Source organism: Euprymna scolopes, chromosome 11 (genome assembly GCF_053919585.1).
Source record: "Euprymna scolopes isolate OS-2025 chromosome 11, ASM5391958v1, whole genome shotgun sequence".
In the NCBI taxonomy this organism is placed as follows: Eukaryota; Metazoa; Mollusca; class Cephalopoda; order Sepiida; family Sepiolidae; genus Euprymna; species Euprymna scolopes.
The window spans coordinates 38,845,202-38,863,369 of NC_136492.1; the positions used below are offsets into that span (position 1 = coordinate 38,845,202).

General features: G+C 35.5%; 1 protein-coding gene across 2 annotated transcripts in view; it reads right to left on the bottom strand.

Annotated features, from left to right (window-relative positions):
- Nucleotides 1–18,168, bottom strand: part of LOC145287841 (histone deacetylase 3-like) — a 653,483-nt gene that overhangs the window by 369,608 nt on the left and 265,707 nt on the right. Inside the window, exon 1 of one of the 2 annotated variants that reach the window (XM_080135715.1) lies at nucleotides 9,079–9,209. The exons of the other annotated variant lie outside the window; for it this stretch is intronic. Coding sequence (XP_079991841.1) covers nucleotides 9,079–9,136 — 58 coding nt within the window. The 5' untranslated portion in view covers nucleotides 9,137–9,209. Of the gene's footprint in view, nucleotides 1–9,078; nucleotides 9,210–18,168 lie in introns of those variants that run through there. 2 annotated transcript variants of the gene reach the window in all.

Consider the following 18,168-nt stretch of genomic DNA (forward strand, 5'->3'; position numbering starts at 1 on the left):
TAAAATAAAAAGGTTCTGTTAAATATATTAAAGGAAATTTGTTTTTTTTGGTGTTCTACCCCCACCCATATTTCCAGTTACAAAAACAAAAAAAAAATGTAGGTCGATAAAAATTTCAACATTTTTTAAAGCTGAAAAGATCAAATAATTAAAAAATATTTTGATCTGAGGGGGTCTCCACCAAAATCTGAAGACCCGACCCAGTACTCCCTACCTCTCTCTCTCTCTCTCTATATATATATATATATATATAGAGAGAGAGAGAGAGAGGTAGGGAGTACTGGGTCGGGTCTTCAGATTTTGGTGGAGACCCCCTCAGATCAAAATATGCACTAAACCTAGGTAAGAATCGAAAAAATTTTGAAAAAAAATCAAAATTCATCTGTTGGCGCCATTTACCCATCTTTGCAAAAGAAGGGATAAGAAATAGCAGTTGAAACTTAGGTATTTTCACTTCTTTTGACTTGGTCAATGAATTAAGGTAGGAATGACACAATGTATAGCTAAATTGAGTTTTATTTTAGCATATAAAAGTCATTTTTTAGTACAAAATCGGGATTTTAGCACAATTTTCACGGTGATTTACACCCTAGATGTCATTCATTTTGCGGAAAGAAATACCTTTAATCGTCCAGTGTTCCAAATCTGGTAAATTTTACATAAGAATGTTTCTTACAAAGCTTCATACAAAAATTGTAAGTGTTATTTAACTAGTTTCCCAAGGGGCTTGGGGACTAGTACTAGTAGAATCGAATGATTGATAACATTGCAGTGTTATCTGAGAAAGGAGTTGTTTTGTTTATTTGGTCAGTTCAAAATGAAAAATGTAGAGTCTCCTTGCTGTTATTTTTATCATAATCATAGCACACAGTTGAAATCTCCTTCTCTTTGGGTCCATTCATATTTTTATTTGGGTCCCTTTTGAATATCCTGACACAGTTATATTTCTCTTTCAGGATTGTATTGAAGAGTCAGCCGGTAGAATGAGTAGTGTTGCAGAGCAGTCCACAACTTTCTCTTTTGGTGATGTTCTTCCTTCAGAATATGAAGTCATTGCTAAAATCCTTGAAGTCGCACCATCTGGACAACCAACTGAAGAGAAAGAGACTAGACTCAGAAAACAAGCTGTGTCAGATTGCGCCAAGGGATTAATGATAACCTGGTCGAAGGCGTTCTCCGCATCTAATGTTCTGTCTGCGAAATCGGTGAAGAAGAAGATTCGCAAATCTTTGCAGTCATACTACAATGCTGTTACAACCAGCAAGAAGAAGAAAAGACGTGCAGAGATGGAGTTTAAGAAGGAACATTCCGAACTCTTCAACATCAAAGGCATAGCGGTAGATCCTGAGAAGTTTGCTCCAGCGGAAAAGACATTCTACTATGATCAGTTGAAAATGAATCGAAATTGGGGAATCGACTTGACACAAGTAGACGAGGAGTTTGAAAAAGAGATGGAGGACATGCGACAAAAAGAAGCAGCTGAGGTAGAAATGATGGAGGATGAACTTTCATACATCATGGATAAGGTGGTTAACACACTCAACAGTACTACAGTAGGTAGTGAAAAGAACAGTCAAGAAGGAGTTAGCATGACTCGTTCAGGTCTGGTTCGAGTTCTTGTAGATTGCGCTGACGCTGCGTCACAAACAGACCAGTCTTTCATACCCCAGCCAGAGATTCGTAAGATTCGAAACTGCACTGAAGCCATCAAAAAAGTTTGTGTGGAAGTCAGTGTGAAGTGTGGAATCTCAGTGAAAAAAGCTATTCTAGATGTTCAAATAGTCTGCAAAAGCTAATCCTTCTCCTTGCACGTCTTCAACTCCCCCAGAAGTGAGTGATGAAATAATTGAAGATGATGAAGCACCATGTAAAAAGAAGGCCAAGTTAAATCGAAAACCCATGCCCCATTCCAAATCAGATTGGGAAGGTTATAACAATGTTTTGCCAGCACCAAGAACAATAACTGATTACAAACAAATAATGGCAATTCAAGCCGAATCTGCTGCTGCCAACTTTCTTTATAACAACTCCGACAATTTGAAGTGCCACTTACATTATGACACAACATCACAATGTAAAATTGATGGTGAATGGCCAGCCATTATATTCAATTTCTCTGGAAAAAAGAGGTTCTCGCTCCGTCCCCTGTTCTTTGCCTACGAGGATAGAAAGCAAATAGTGAAGCTGCTTGTCGAGACGTTCCGTCGTCTAGCAGTTTTGGTGATACCAGAAGATCCTAACATCTGTTACGGCTAAAGACTTGTGGGAAAAAGTAAAAATCATCATGACTGATTCAGTTGAAAAAAACTTGAAAATAGAATTTGAAATTGCTTGTGAGTTGAATTCGGAGCACGTTCCCCTTCACACTCTTTGTAAAGCGCATACTGTTGAAGCTTTAGATAGATCAAACATTGAAGTCTTAGGTGAATTGGACAAGAAAGTCAGTTTTCGTAATGCATTGGTCTCTATGAATCCTGGAATCAAGTCCTTTCTACGCGGTGAGAAATGTGTGGCGGTTTCTGCAATCAAATCAATCTTGACATTTGTCAGCCACGATAAATCAGCAACATCAACTAACCAAGCCGATCTGTTTATGTCTTGGAGCGGGAGGAGAAAGTTAAACATCTATCTCTTTACAGAGAAAGACGTTTTACTAAACTGGGATATTCGTGCTCCTCGATCCTCGATGCATTGCCTTACATTCGTATGGTTCTTGACGAGACTCATCTCAGCAACCAACATGTCGAGATCGTGAGGATGTTACTGGATAGTGAATTGCTACTGAGTCAGTTGAACTGTCTTTCATTGTTCACGTACAAAGTCTCATTACCTCTCCTAAATCTTGTTGAGGTAGGAACGCAGGATGATCTGTGCAAAATTCTTCCAAAGTTGTTTGAGGATCTTTCAGTTGGAAAACTGGACACCTTGGAAGCGTACACTGTTCAATACAAACATATAGATATTGAGGAACCGACATCTGAGTTGGAGATAAAACTTTTGAAAGATATGTGTGTACATGCATCCAAAACGATCGAACTTCAATGTGGTAGAGAGTACGGATTTGGGCAGTACAATGACATTCGTGCCACGCAAATACACAAGTTGACCGTGGAAGAGCGAAAAGACCTGGAGAGCAACAATGTTATGTGTGAACGAGAACTTGGAGTATTCGATCATCGTGCTATTGTTTTGAAATGTAGGAATAACAAGTTCAAAGCAAAATCCTTGAGAAACGATATGGTCTTGCACAGTGTGTCATTGGATGGTGCATCAAAAATTTCGACGGCAATTGCAAAACTTTTGAACAAAAGAGAAGACGAATGGAATGAAGAACAAAAGACTCTTCTCCGTCTAAAAGTTGAAGAGAAGATAAAGAAAGCGATGAACGCAAGCAATTACACTACTAAATTGCTCATAAATTGTAAAAGTTGGCGTGGTCCGTGTGTTAGTTCTGAAGAATTGATGTCGGTGCTAAAAGATCATTCAGAATTACAAGAGAAGATTGTCATGACTGAGTTAGCATATTACAGAGACACCCACAAATCAGATGTAACTGCAAATCCTGAACTATTCAAACTCAACAAAATCACTCATGAAGAGCGGCTTATGAATCTTTGCGCACTCCTGGATGGTTGCCCGGTATCCACAAGAATTCCTCTGCCCACTAATGATGATGCCCTAAAAGCCATCACTTGCATTCCACGAGTTGCAGAGGAAATGGTTGAGTTACCTTTAATCCTGAATGTGAATCAGATGTGTGTGGTGGTGTGGACAGTAAAGGGGGTGCCAACATGGTTTCTGGGGTACTGTACTAAAATCCTAGACAACCAGAAATACGAAATTGAACATTTGGAGCGTGTTTATGAAAGGAAGAACTTAAAATGGAGGTACCCAAACCCAGATGATAAGCAAACTATCGATGCAGATCAAATTGTCGAATGCGAAATCAACGGAGACTGGGATGTTCTTTCGGACCGAAACATGCAATTCACACTGCACAACCACAAAGAGATTGCAGCCAAGTTTGATGGATTATTGTAGTGCTTGTAGTGTATATCTGAGTCACTTTTGTTAAGTCTGTTAAGCACTTGGAAATCATAAAAGGACAGGATTATGTCGATTTCGGCCTATTTTCAGCAATTTTAGGTCCAATTTGGCCAAATTCACCCCTAAAATTGCCCTTAAAGACCCCAAGAATCATGGTTCTCTGCCTTATATGTGTGTCTGAAGTCATTCATATCCATTGGGAATGAACAAGGATCGATTAAGTGACCGAGAACAGGATTTTGGCAATTTCGTCCTATTTTTGGCAATTTTGGGTCAAAATTTGGTCTATTTCTCTTCAAAAAAGGCCCAAAAAGATCTGAGACCTGTATATAATCGTACTCCAATGTCTATTTTAGGTATCTACAGCATTATATACCTTTATAAAGGTGGACGAGGATAATTTATGTGACCCAAGATGGTTTTTGTGATTTTTGCCTGTTTTTCGGCCAATTTATGGCCAATTTTGGCCATTTTTTGACCGAAATTGACCAAGAATACCACAAAACCTGTTTAAATACATGACCCTGTGTCATTTGAAACTATTTATATCCATTAATGGGCATTGGAGATACACAAGAAGCAAAATTATGCCTTGAAATCACTCATATTGACATTTTGGACACATATTTCTTGAAAAACCAGCCCCAGATCTAAAAAATGCCGCCAAAAGATGAAAAAAAATTTTTTTTTCAAATTTATTTTCGATTTTGACCTAGATACACCTTATATTTTGATTTGAGAGGGTCCCCACCAGATTTTGAAGATGTGACCTTTTTTCGACCCAGTACTCCCTACCTCTAATATATATATAAATATAAATCCCGTTATTTTTTTTCACTTACCTTGAAGTTGTAAATAAAATTGAACATAAAATCAATATTATGTTAAAAAAAATAAAATAACCAATTTTTCTTGATTTTTTTTTCTCTGTAATATAATTATTTGAATTACAACCAAAAAAAAAAAAAAAGAATTCTAACAAATAATTATTTTTAAAAAGCTTTAAATGATATTAAATTCAAATATTACGCAATATGAAGTTTAAACAGATTTTTTATATAACAGGTTTCCAATAATAAAAAAATATATTCATATATGTCTCTTGAGATAATAAAAATTACAAAATCAAAATCGACTAAAAAAAATCGTTTAGATTTGATTATTTAAAATGCCAGAGGTGATAATCAAAATTTGCACCTTTTTTTCCAAAAAAGTACGGAGGTCTGTAAGCGACATCATATTTAGATACATGTATCAACAGAACAGGTTAAAATTAATTTTATCATCTGTGTAGTTCGTTATTAAAAATCTATTTGTTTTATAAAAGGTAAATCTTATATTGTTTTTATCCATTTTTTTTTATTGTACATTTTATTTATTCATAAACTTTTGCATAAATACTCTTCCATAGAAATTGACCCAAACTATAAGTAAACACAGGAAACGATGATGTCACTAAGCGTGTATAATGATGACGTTCTACACAACGGTTGTGAGATGCCTATAGACGAACCTAGTCGTTAAAAAAAAAAAAAAAAAATGGCCACTTCATTTGAGAGCTAACATCTTCAATATAGCCTTAAACTAGATTGTTTATGAATTACGTACCATTTGTTTTGTCATGCACTCGCGTTGACCACTTGTGCATACAAAATGGCCACCCGTTATAACATATAGAATCACGTGGTTTAATATTTGGAAAACTACTTATTTTTTGTCTAATTTTATTTTTTCACTAATACTACACTGTGACAAGGCAGTTTGGTACATGAGTGCACATTTAATAGCCTTTGTTTATGCTCACGCATAGCGTAAACGAAGGCTAGGCTATGAAATAGAAAATAATCCCAGAGTTCATGCGTTTGCGCGTACAAAAATGGCCAGCCGTGATAACATAGAATTACATGGCTCCATATTTGGAAAGCTACTTGTTTTTCATCTAATTTTTTGCGAATACTACACTGTGACAAGGCAGTTTGTTACGCGAATGCACATTGTGAGAAATTTCATATACAGTCGCCATCTTTCTTTTCTTGTTTGTCCACCCACGCATTAGTGGTCGACTGTCATTGGTTTAAATTTGAATGTGTCAGGTGATTGACTTGGTGCGCTTTTGTATCATGCTTTCTCTTTCAGTCTACACAGAACTTAGCATCGGTAGGATAGACTCAAAAACTCAGCGGCTCCCACTGGAGGGAGCTAAGAAAATTCCTTGATGAACACCGAACGGTTGGTGAATGAAGGACCACATACATCTCTACAAGCAGAGACTACTTATGCTGCTGAATTTATCCAAATTAAGGATAACATTCAAGAACTGTTCTGCATGTTTATTTACCAAATATTGGATCTTATCTCAATTCATCTCGAGTCCCAAGGGGCTCACATTATGCCTAATTATAGATGCCATCACTCCCGCCAAGTTCACCATGAACATTCATGGATCCTTTTGAGGAACAACAAACTAACATTCCGACAATAGGAATTCAAACTAAAGGCTCCATGCATATGGAAACAAAACAGGCCACCGTTTTACAAATGGACAATACCAGAACCAATAAACTTTCATTGGTGTTACATTTGAATAAATTTTGAGTTTGAAAGGTATGGCTTTTGTATTTGTGGATTCTTTTGCTTCTGCAGGGAGGAAATTGAGATGTGAGAAATAAATTTCTCACAACATTTAGCAGCCCTTTTTTATATAGTGCGTAGCGTAAATGAAGGCTGGGCCGTGAAATGGGAAATAGTCCCAGAGTTAAGGGGGTTAATACAAACAGTAAATCTGCGACGGAAACCGTTACAATACTCTTTTAAAGCACACTGAAAACTACAAAAAACTATTTTTTTTTTCTATACGAATGTGAGACGAGCCTTAAAGTAAAATAATACCAATTTTTCTTTATTTTTTAATTTCCTCGTATCTCTATTGAAAGATAAAAACAGAAAAAGAAATTGAAAAAACCTTTTAGCCAATAAGCATTCGAAAAAATGCCTCCTCTCTCAAGTGGCCAGAAAGTGGGTGCTCATTTTAAGTTAAATTTAGATGGAAAAGTGATCACCCACTTTTCGAAAAAGTAATTTCTTCATATCATGAAAACTATTTTTTGCGACGGAAACGATTTGCAGATTCGTTTTTAGCATACCGAAATCTACAAAAAAAAAAAAAAAAAAAAAAAAAAAAAAAAAAGGTACTGGTCGCGATTAGAGTTGCCTGCCGAACACCCTAAAAAAACACTGACTTCTCCCTTAGTTGCCATAGTAACTAAACGATCATGAATTTTTATCGACTTTGTTTTACTGTTTATGAATATTGAAATAAAAGACATTACTACACATTTATTAATAATATCTCACTTTTAATCACTTTAATTAAGCTTAGAAATACGATTTAAAATATAGCGCGGATCATAAGTGCACTAGCACCCATTTTTTTATTAATAAATGTTTAGTAATTATTTTTCTTTTAATATTCATAAACAGTAAAAACGTCGTCATTTAAAAAGAAAATGCTATTTAAAAAAAAAAAGAAAAAGTCGATAAAAGTGACACAAACAGTAAAAAAAAAAGTCGATAAAAATGATTAAAAGTGAGATATCATTAATAAATGTGTAGTAATGTCTTTTATTTCAATATTCATAAACAGTAAAACAAAGTCGATCAAAATTCATGATCGTTTAGTTACTATGGCAACTAAGGGAGAAGTCAGTGTTTTTTTTTGGTATTATTATACAAACACCGTGACAGCGTTAGGGTTAGGGTTAGGATTAGGGTTAGGGTTAGGGTTAGGGTTTAGGGTTAGGGTTAGGGTTAGGGTTAAGGTTAGGTTTAGGGTTAGGGTTAGGGTTAGGGGTTAGGGTTAGGGGTAGGGTTAATTCGCTGTCACGGTGTTTGTATAGTTTTACCTTTTTTTTTAGGGTGTTCGGCAGGGAACTCTAATCGCGACCAGTACCAAAAAAAAAAAAAAATGTTATATGCGTACGTGAGACGGGCCTTAATATAAAATTTTACCTTTTTTTTTTTCTTCTTCATAATTCAATTATTTAAGTTTTGCGGTTAAATTCGTGTAAATGTCCCCCGACGCTTGCTACAAGCCTGTAAAACTAAAATCAGACATAAAAAATGTATCCAAATTCCCAAAATATTATTATTATTATTATTTCAATAAATCTTAATAGGAAATAAGAAAACTTTTGCGGGATATTCTGTATTGGATACATTTTTTGTTTGATTTTAGTCTGACAGCCTCGGAACCAGTTTTGCAATTTAGGAATTTTTGGAAAAATGTTTCATTTTTTTTTTCTTTCTTTTTAGTTATATTATTTCAGGGGAATACTAAAATGCCGCTGAATATTTCATAACAATATATATAATAACATATTGCATAAAACCATTATACGTTTTATTGTGCTATTAAATTTTTGTTACATAAATATAATGGTTTTATATAATAAGTTTTGAAAATAAGAAAATAAAAGCGTGATCATCTTTTTAGTGTTAACACTGTAAATAGATTCAGAGTAAAATGTAATAAATAAACATTCAATCAGTTAAAAATGAAAAAATTAAATTAAAAAAAAAAAAAAAAAAAAAACTTCATAGTTTAAAATAAGAAATAAATATAAATCATGTGTGACATAGAATAACCAATAAATTTTTGAAAACAAATTTCAAAACTGGAAGCGGGTGAAAATGGAAGGAAAAGAGAGCGAAGCGAAGCGTTTGAGATTTTGTCGGAAAAGAACAAAAAGAATGCGTTCTTTTTATTCTATTTTTTTTTTTTTTTTTTTTTTTTTTTCTAAAATCAGTATTTGTTTTTTTAGACCGAAAAATAATACTATCTAAGGGAGAAATCGTTTTAAATATAAATTAAGCGAATTTAATTTTTTCTAATGCTCAAATTTTTAATCCGTATATTATCAAGAATAAAATTTGAGAAAATTAAACAAAACATAAAATATATAGTTACACAGAATACATAATAGACTGTTTAATTTAAACAGTGCCTATTTCTTGTAAACGTTTATTACCTACCATAATGAAAATTCCCTACATCGGGGTCATAAAAATAAGCGACAGTAGGATTCGCCATCTTGTTATTCTTCCGGTGAAAAATTGGATTTCATTCTTTAGAGAGTTCTACTTCATGGTAATCCGCATTTTAGTAAGTATTTTAATATAATGTAGTAGTGATAACATTTTGTGGCGGAAAACAATACATTGATAAATACATTTTAAGGAAAATAATTTTGTAAACAACAAATCTGCGTATAGGAAACCCGCAATAAATATGAATGCAGGAAATTTATTGAATAAGTCAACCACTAAAAATTATTTTTTATTAATAAAATTATATATTTTCTTTTCATGTTACATATGCATGCAGCAAGTCTTGGGAAGAACAGTTTGAAATAAGTCATATATACCATCCACTATGACTACGCAATTCCTGCAGTTAAAAAACCTGACATAGTGAGATTGGATAAGAAGGAGAAAGAAGCAACCTTAGAAGTGATTGTCCCCAATGATGCAGGAAAAAGGTAACAAAATACCAAGGTCATGAAAAGAAACTGGCATCTTAGAAAGATCTCCATCATGCTAGTAATTGTAGGAGCCCATGAAAAAGAATTTCAAAAACTACTGTTTTTGAAATTCTTTTTCATGAGTAAATATACCCGGTGAATCAAGTGCAAGAGAGATTCAAACAATTGCACTTAAAGAATCTTAAAAAAGATCTCTCTGATGGAATATATAAGATAACAGGTTAATATCTAAGCTTTGGTAGGATGTACCATCCCCAGCTTGAACAAAATGATAATAAAATTGAAAAAAGAAAGATCCCTCTCGAAAATTACTTCTGATGCATGATAACATTGATCTAGTTGGACTGTCAAAATTTTGTGGTCGTTAACAAAATTCGACTTTAGTATAACAAAGTGAAAGAAATGGAAAAAGGTAGAAAATAAAGGCATACAAGAAAGAGCAACAAATGGTTGTCCTGTTGTGATTCAATTCGATTTTATTAACATAGAAGGGTTAGCTGCTTTTATGTCCCTAAGCAGAGTTAACAACGTTAACTAAGGTAACACAAATTAAAATAACAAACAATTGAAAATCAGAAAGTTTGCAAAAAAAAGTCCTTGAAAATATGTTGTAAACAACAAAAAGGAGAATTATCTTTTTCTTTTAACAAGTCCTTTGAGAGTTTAGTCAGCAAAGCTAAGACGATGGGGGTGGGGCAAACGGACAAGAAATAAAAATGTTATATACATTGCAATTCCTTTTTTTTTTGTTTAGTCCTTTTTTTTTTGACAAAATCTCTCTCGGGTCTTGTGCAAGAGTTTTCCTTTTTACTTCCTTCTTTGACAGTTTTCTCCTCATGTACTCCTCTTTGACTTCTCTTCCTCAAAATGGTTCTTCGGAATCTTCTGGAATTTTCCTTTCCAAAGGGCATTTAAACAAATGACTTAACCTTCTGTATAGTCTTCTTGCTATTTAATTGAAGGTACCCTTTCGAAGGATAGTTTTCAGACACTTTTAATTTCACCTTTGGGTAAGGCCTTTAGCCTTTTGATTAAAGGGGAATGATACGTTGAAACTTCAACAGAGCACCCATCGTCATGTCAGGTCGGCGAGGTAGTCGTTCTAGGTACTGACAAAATTATACTAACTGGAATTGGATGAAGGGGACGGGCAATTGGAGGAAGGGGGGCATGCAAAGATCCCTCGAGTACATTGTCATTAAAACACCCACCTTTCCCTCACATGAAAACATACAAGATCCGGATAGCGAATCCTGATAGTGGCAACATGCTGACCTCACCCCACCTCCACCCAGCTTCATAGTAAAAGAGTTAAAAAGGAATAAAAATTCTCAAAATCTCCCAAGAAGAGAAAAAAAAATTCTTTAGATAAGGAAAAAAGGTGTTTAAAAAAAAAATCTAGTATTACCATCATTTTAATACCATCGGTAATCATCATTTTTATCACTAACGTTCGTACGAGTTCTATGGAGTCTGGAGCTAGATGTCGAGGTTGTGTCTTCAACAATTTGATCGCTCAGAACCATCGGAGGGTTCCTTGAATCAGAGTTTTCTTCAGAAGGTTCCGAGGTCTGATGTGAATGAGTGATGGTCAACACTAATGGAAAGAGATGCTTCAATGAATGCACCTGAGTGGTGCTATCAGCTTTCCTAATCAAGGCAAATCTTATATGCAAGTCATCTCCAGGGGTAACTTCAATCACCCTGCCCATAGACCAATATGGACGAGATTTGGCTGGGTTCTTAATAAGTACCACATCATCAACTGCCACAACATCATCAAAATCTGATACAAGTCCCGAGTCAGTTCCCTCAAACTGAGGAGATATTCCTCATGCCATAAGCTCTTAAATCTTTGCAAAAGAAGATCTTTGTGATCTAAATTCTCCAAAAGGTCACTTCTAGAAGGAGGGGAGCCTACAAAAAAGCACATTAGATTTTTAAAAAATAGCGTTGTTATAGTGGGGGATATGATATCTAAGCTTGAATCTCCAGAACACCTATAAGTGAGAGGACGAGAGTTAACCGCATTCTGTACATCAGACAGAACTCAGAGAAGCTCAAAATAATCCAGCCTTTGTCGTCCCACTAATTTGAAAAGACAGGATTTCACAGTTTTTATAAGACGCTCCCAAACACTCCCAAACCAAGCAGAATATAAGGGTATAGTCAAGTGTTTGATATTAAAAGTGCTGAATCTTTCCTCAAACTCATCTGCCACAAACACTTGTTTTATTAAATTACATCCAGCAACAAATGACCTAGCATTGTCAGAATATATATACGAAGGCACCCCATAAATATTGAAAAGCCTAATTAATGCAAGCACTATGATAGACATATCATCCACCAATTCCAAATGAAGAGCTCTCACATTAAAGCATGTAAAGAGCAAGATGTACATCTTCTTTGCCTCCTTAGCTTTTCCAACCCACAGATGACCAGTGAAATCGATCCCTGTATGAAGGAAAGGCCTCACAAAGTTAACTCTGTGTTTGGGCAGGTTCGTAACCTTGGGGTATTTGAAGGATACTGCATTATACTTCTTGCACAAGGAACAAGAAGAAATGACAGTTTTCACTGCCTGCCTGGACTTGTGTATCCAGAAGCCAGACAAACGAAGCTTGCTAAGAGTTGCTGCGATACCTAAATGCTTGCACTTAGAGTGGCAGTCCATAATAATTAAATCACTGACGTGACTATGCTGCGGTAACAAAATAGGGTGCAAAACCTCTTGAGGGTAGAAAGTGGACTTACCAATCCTTCCCTTAGATCTGATCAAACCTCTATCATCTCGATATAAGTCAAACTTTGCAACCAAAGTAGGGATCTCATGGTTGGAAGGATGTAACAGAAAGGACTTCTCTCCAGAAAGAGACACTGACTGCACTACCCTAAGCAAATAAACTCTGGCTGCCAGCCCAAGTTCATTCTCTGACACAAATTTAAATATGTATAACAAAACCCTCATGAGTTTTGCTAAGGATGAAAATCTCTCAACATTTAGCACAGGAATAACATCTCGAATAACCGGTGAGTTAGTAATGGTATTGGTCAGTACCATCATCTGACTATCAGAACTCAGACAATTCAAATCACTTGAGGGCCAAGAAATGCTTTGACCAACCAACCACTTCAGTCCAGTCATCCAAAATTGTAACTGGGACTTAAACTTCTCTTGTGATCAGATCAGTTGAATTATCCATAGTACTCACATATTTGAATGCCACATTGAACCCCTGATCAGTTATCTTCCCAATTCTTTCTCGAATATCCTTTAAACGATTTCGAGTGAATATGTATTTTGTCTTAATATTTTCCGACAAAAGCCACGACAACACCACCTGAGCATTCACAGCCACTATAATATCCTTCCCTACATCCCGTGGGAAAACCTTTAAAATGCTCAGGATGCACTTTACTGCCAAAAAGACAGACAACAGTTCCAGGGAAGACAAAGTCCTCCTTACTAAGGGGGTAACTTTAGCGTTAGAAAATATCAGCTTAGCTGATCCATCCTGAAAGATGTAGGCTACAAACCCAAAGGCTTGCTGAGAAGCATCGCAAAATATTAACAACAAAGTAGGGGCAGAGGAATCTACAGCAAATCTTGAGAATCTCAAACTGTGTAAAAGCCCCAGATCTTTATACAACTTATTCCAAACATGTTGCAAATCTAAGGGTACCATTTGATCGCAGGCCAACTTGGTCTTCCAAATTTCACTAAGGAGTATTCTACCCTTAATAGTTACAGGCAAACAAAGCCCCAACGGGTCAAAAATAGAAGAATTTTGAGACAATATGCCCCTCTTAGTATCAGCTGCAACCTCCAAAAAATTGATTGCCACATGCAAATTGCCTTGTCCCTGATCATATAAATACCCCAGCACCTTTTCCACAGGAGAGTCATGTGTGACAAAACTGCCGTCAGCCTTCATGCGTGTGGTTAAGGTCTCACTATTGGAGTTGCAAGACCTCAGGAAAAAATTACCCTCCTGCATAATGTTCATAGCATTCTGGTACAGGTCCAGATAAACATCAGGAGAATTGTGTGTCTTTATAAGGTTATCCACATAAAAATTACCTAGCAGCATATCTGTTATGATTTAATTTGTTGTTAAGAGTTATCCCCCTTGGGATTGACATTCATAATAAAAGCGCCCTCTGTTTCATTTTCCCGCTCGATCCTTTCAAGAGCGTACGTGTATTTTACAGTTAATAAAACCTTTCTAAAAGGCAATTCTTTACTTACTGATACTATTCACTTCAATTTTATTAACTGTAAAAAAAAAAAAAAAAAAAAAAATAATGGATCGAATCTTACGTCCCGACAGATTCGAGGTGGAACCTACATGCCCTAATTCCGAAAAATCCTATAGGCATTGGAAATTAACCCTCCAGAATTATATCCGCTCACATAATAACGGATTAATCGAAAACACTTCAGATAATTTCTTTGCCTTGATCAATTGTATTTCAGCCTCTGTTTTCGATTTAATAAGCGATAAAACCGACTACGATAGTGCCTTAAGAACATTGGACGCCGCTTATTTAAAACCTGAAAATATTGTTTATAATAGATATCGATTGATGACGACGAAGCAACAAACAACACAAAATATAGATGCCTTCATACTACAATTGGAAATGCTTGCCAAAACATGTAACTTCGAAGCGGTTTCTGCTGAAGAAAACAAAGATCAATACATTCGGGAAGCTTTCATCGGCGGAATTTCTTCTTCGTCCATCCGACAACGACTGTTAGAAAAACCCATCCTGACTTTACAAGACACATATGCCACGGCCAGATCTCTTGAACAAGCAGAAAAGCATTCGATAAGCTACGCAAATAACTTTACTGTAGCAGCTACAAATAATCCTTCGGGCTACAATCGTATAGCTGTGACTAAAGAAAATATGCATCCAAAAGGGGTTTGTTTTTCCTGTGGAAAATCACGTCATCCTCGATATTTATGTCCTGCACGAAACGCCGAATGTAAAAAATGCAAAAAAAATGGTCATTGGGCTAAAGTGTGTAAATCTTCTATTTCTAACACTCATACTGCTGTTCTTTATGACGACTCTGACTACCCCTCACCTTCTCTATCCTGACTAGGAACTAACTCCAAAGATGTCACATTCACTCAATGCCAAATTAACGGGCACTTCGTGAACGCTATGGTGGACTCCGGCAGTGTAAAAACATTCATTAATGAAAATACTGCTAAAAAACTTAAACTCTTCACAATACCTAAAAACAAAACTATAGCTCTGGCTGCTTCCGATCAACATGCTAAAATAACTGGCGAAGCTGTCGTGGATTTAATACTGAAAGATAAAACCCATTCTGGAATAACAATTGAAATCATTGAAAACCTTTTCATTGATTTAATAATCGGAAAAGATATTTTAAAAAAATATAAAAAAGTAACACTTAAATTCGACGGTCCTAGAGACAAACTTATAATTGGAGCTATAAACACGAATAATTTTTTTCCTACCATAAACGTTCCACCCCTCCTCTCTTTTCTAATCTTTCTCCTCATACTACTCCTATTGCGACAAAATCCCGACGTCACACTTTTGCCGCCAACAAATTCATAAAAGAAGAGACTGCTAGAATGTTGAAAGAAGGCATAATTGAACCTTCGATATCTCCGTGGCGAGCGCAAGTTCTTGTAACTTCGAATGAGAATCATAAGAAAAGAATGGTAGTCGACTACAGCGATACCATTAATAGATTCACGGAACTAGACGCTTACCCAATGCCTAATATCAATAAGATGGTAGACGACATCGCTCAATATAACATCTTCTCTACTCTCGACCTAAAATCTGCTTATCACCAAATACCTATAAATCATGCTGATCGTAAATTCACTGCGTTTGAAGTAAGTGGCAAACTTTTTCAATTTACTCGTCTTCCTTTTGGCGTCACCAATGGAGTAAGTGCTTTCCAGAGGAGCATAGACTATATTATAGAAAAAGAAAATCTAACCGATACCTTTGTGTATGTTGATAACATAACTATATGTGGGAAAAATCAAGAAGAACACGATTACAATCTTCAAAAATTCTACAAAATTGCTAAACAATATAACATCACTTTAAATGAAAATAAAAGCATAATTTCTTCTAGTTCTATTACTCTACTCGGCTACACCATAGAAAATAATCAAATAGCTCCCGATTATCAAAGACTAAAACCATTACTCGAAATGCCACCTCCGCTGAATCTTAAATCTCAAAAAAGAATAGTTGGAATGTTTTCCTATTACTGCAAATTCATTAAAAAATTTTCTGATAAAATTTTATTACTAAATCAAAACAAAGAATTTCCACTACCTCCATCTGTATTAAAATCTTTTCAAACATTGAAAAATGATCTAAAAGACGCCACTTTAATAACGGTAGATCCAAATAAAGAATTTGAAGTAGAAACGGACGCTAGTAACTATTGCATTGCTGCAACACTAAATCAAGAAGGTCGTCCTATTGCATTTTTTTCAAGAACTCTCAATACTAACGAAATTAAGCACCATGCAGTAGAAAAAGAGGCAGCCGCTATTGTAGAAGCTCTCCGTAAGTGGCGACATTTTCTACTCGGCAGGCACTTTAAAGTCATCACAGATCAGAAGAGCATCAGCTTCATATTCGACAATAAAAGAAAATCAAAAATTAAGAATGACAAAATATGTCGTTGGCGTATAGAATTATCCCAATACAATTTCACTATAGTTTATCGACCTGGACCTGAAAATATTGCTGCTGACACATTCTCTCGCATCTCTGCTCTTACTTACAATCTACAAGATCTTCATGATTTACATAAACAATTATGTCATCCTGGTGTTTCAAGACTAAGCCATTTTATAAGAACGAGGAACCTCCCTTTTACTTTGGATCAAATTAAGAATATTACTGACTCTTGCTCATCCTGTCAATTACTGAAACCCAAATTCGCCAATACCAATGGAGGGACTCTCATTCAAGCCATATTACCTTTTCAACGATTAAATCTTGATTTTAAAGGCCCTCTACCTACTTCTATACATGGCAACAAATATCTACTTACTCTAATTGATGAGTATTCCCGTTTTCCTTTCGCTTTTCCTTGCAGAGATATGACAAGCAAAACCATTATCCACTGTCTAAACAAACTCTTTTCAATTTTTGGTTTGCCTGACATGATACATACTGACCGTGCTTCTGATTTCTTAGCAAGAGAAATAAAGGATTTTTTACACAAAAAAGGAATTGCTACTTCTAAAACAAGTAGATATCATCCTGAAGGTAATGGACAGATTGAAAAACTCAACGGTACCTTATGGAAGGCCATTCAAACAACATTACATTCTAATCAAATGAAACTACCTTATTGGGAAGACATACTACCGGACGCACTTCATTCAATTAGATCATTACTTTGTACTGCCACTAATATGACTCCCCATGATAGACTATTTAAATATAGTCGTAAATCTGCTTCCGGAATTTCAATTCCTTCTTGGGTTAAACCAGGCCCAATATATATTAGAAACCACACTAAAACAAGTAAACATGACCCTCCTGTAACGCCTGCCACCCTAATAGATGTCAACCCCCACTACGCTTATGTTCAACTACCTTCTGGTACTGAAACCACTGTCAACGTTCGAGACTTAGCTCCAAACTCATCAAATGAAGAAAACTCTAATAATAATCCTACTACTTCAGAGACTTTATTTGAACCTTCTACTAATGAAAACATTGGTCATGAGGAAGACAAAAATCAATCGTCTGATCTTGAAGAAAATCAGATTTCACTAAAAAATAATACTGAAAATCAGCATTCCTGCCAATCTGTGCGGAGGTCGTCCCGAGTTCGACAATTCCCTAGTAAATATAAGGATTTTGTGACTAAATACTGAAAAAACTGCAGTTTGGGTTCATATGTTATTTGTAAATAAAATGATTCTTATGTGATTGTAAAAAAAAAAAAAAAAAAAAAAAAAAAAAAATTTGTCTATAATTAATTACCCCTTACTTGAATACTTTAGGACGGGGAAAATGTTATGATTTAATTTGTTGTTAAGAGTTATCCCCCTTGGGATTGACATTCATAATAAAAGCGCCCTCTGTTTCATTTTCCCGCTCGATCCTTTCAAGAGCGTACGTGTATTTTACAGTTAATAAAACCTTTCTAAAAGGCAATTCTTTACTTACTGATACTATTCACTTACAACAACTAGAGGGGTATTTCTCAACATGATGTTTAATGACAAAGTTGAGAATAAAAGGGCTAGCCACAAACCCCAAAATTAGCATTTTGTAACGATAACACACGTTTATCATCAAATTTCACAAAAAAACAAAAACGATTTTTGTCCCTATTAGTTTTCAACCGGATCATTAGAAAAGCCTTACGCCCGTCTGCCAAAAGGACATAGCAATCCATTTTGAATTTGAATAACAAGTCCAACATATCTATAAAGAGATTAAATCCAGGATATACACAATCGTTCAAAGAGGGTCGCCCACCTGTTCACAAAGAACAGTTAAACACTGGCCGAATCTTAGTTGTGCTCAAACCACGACAACA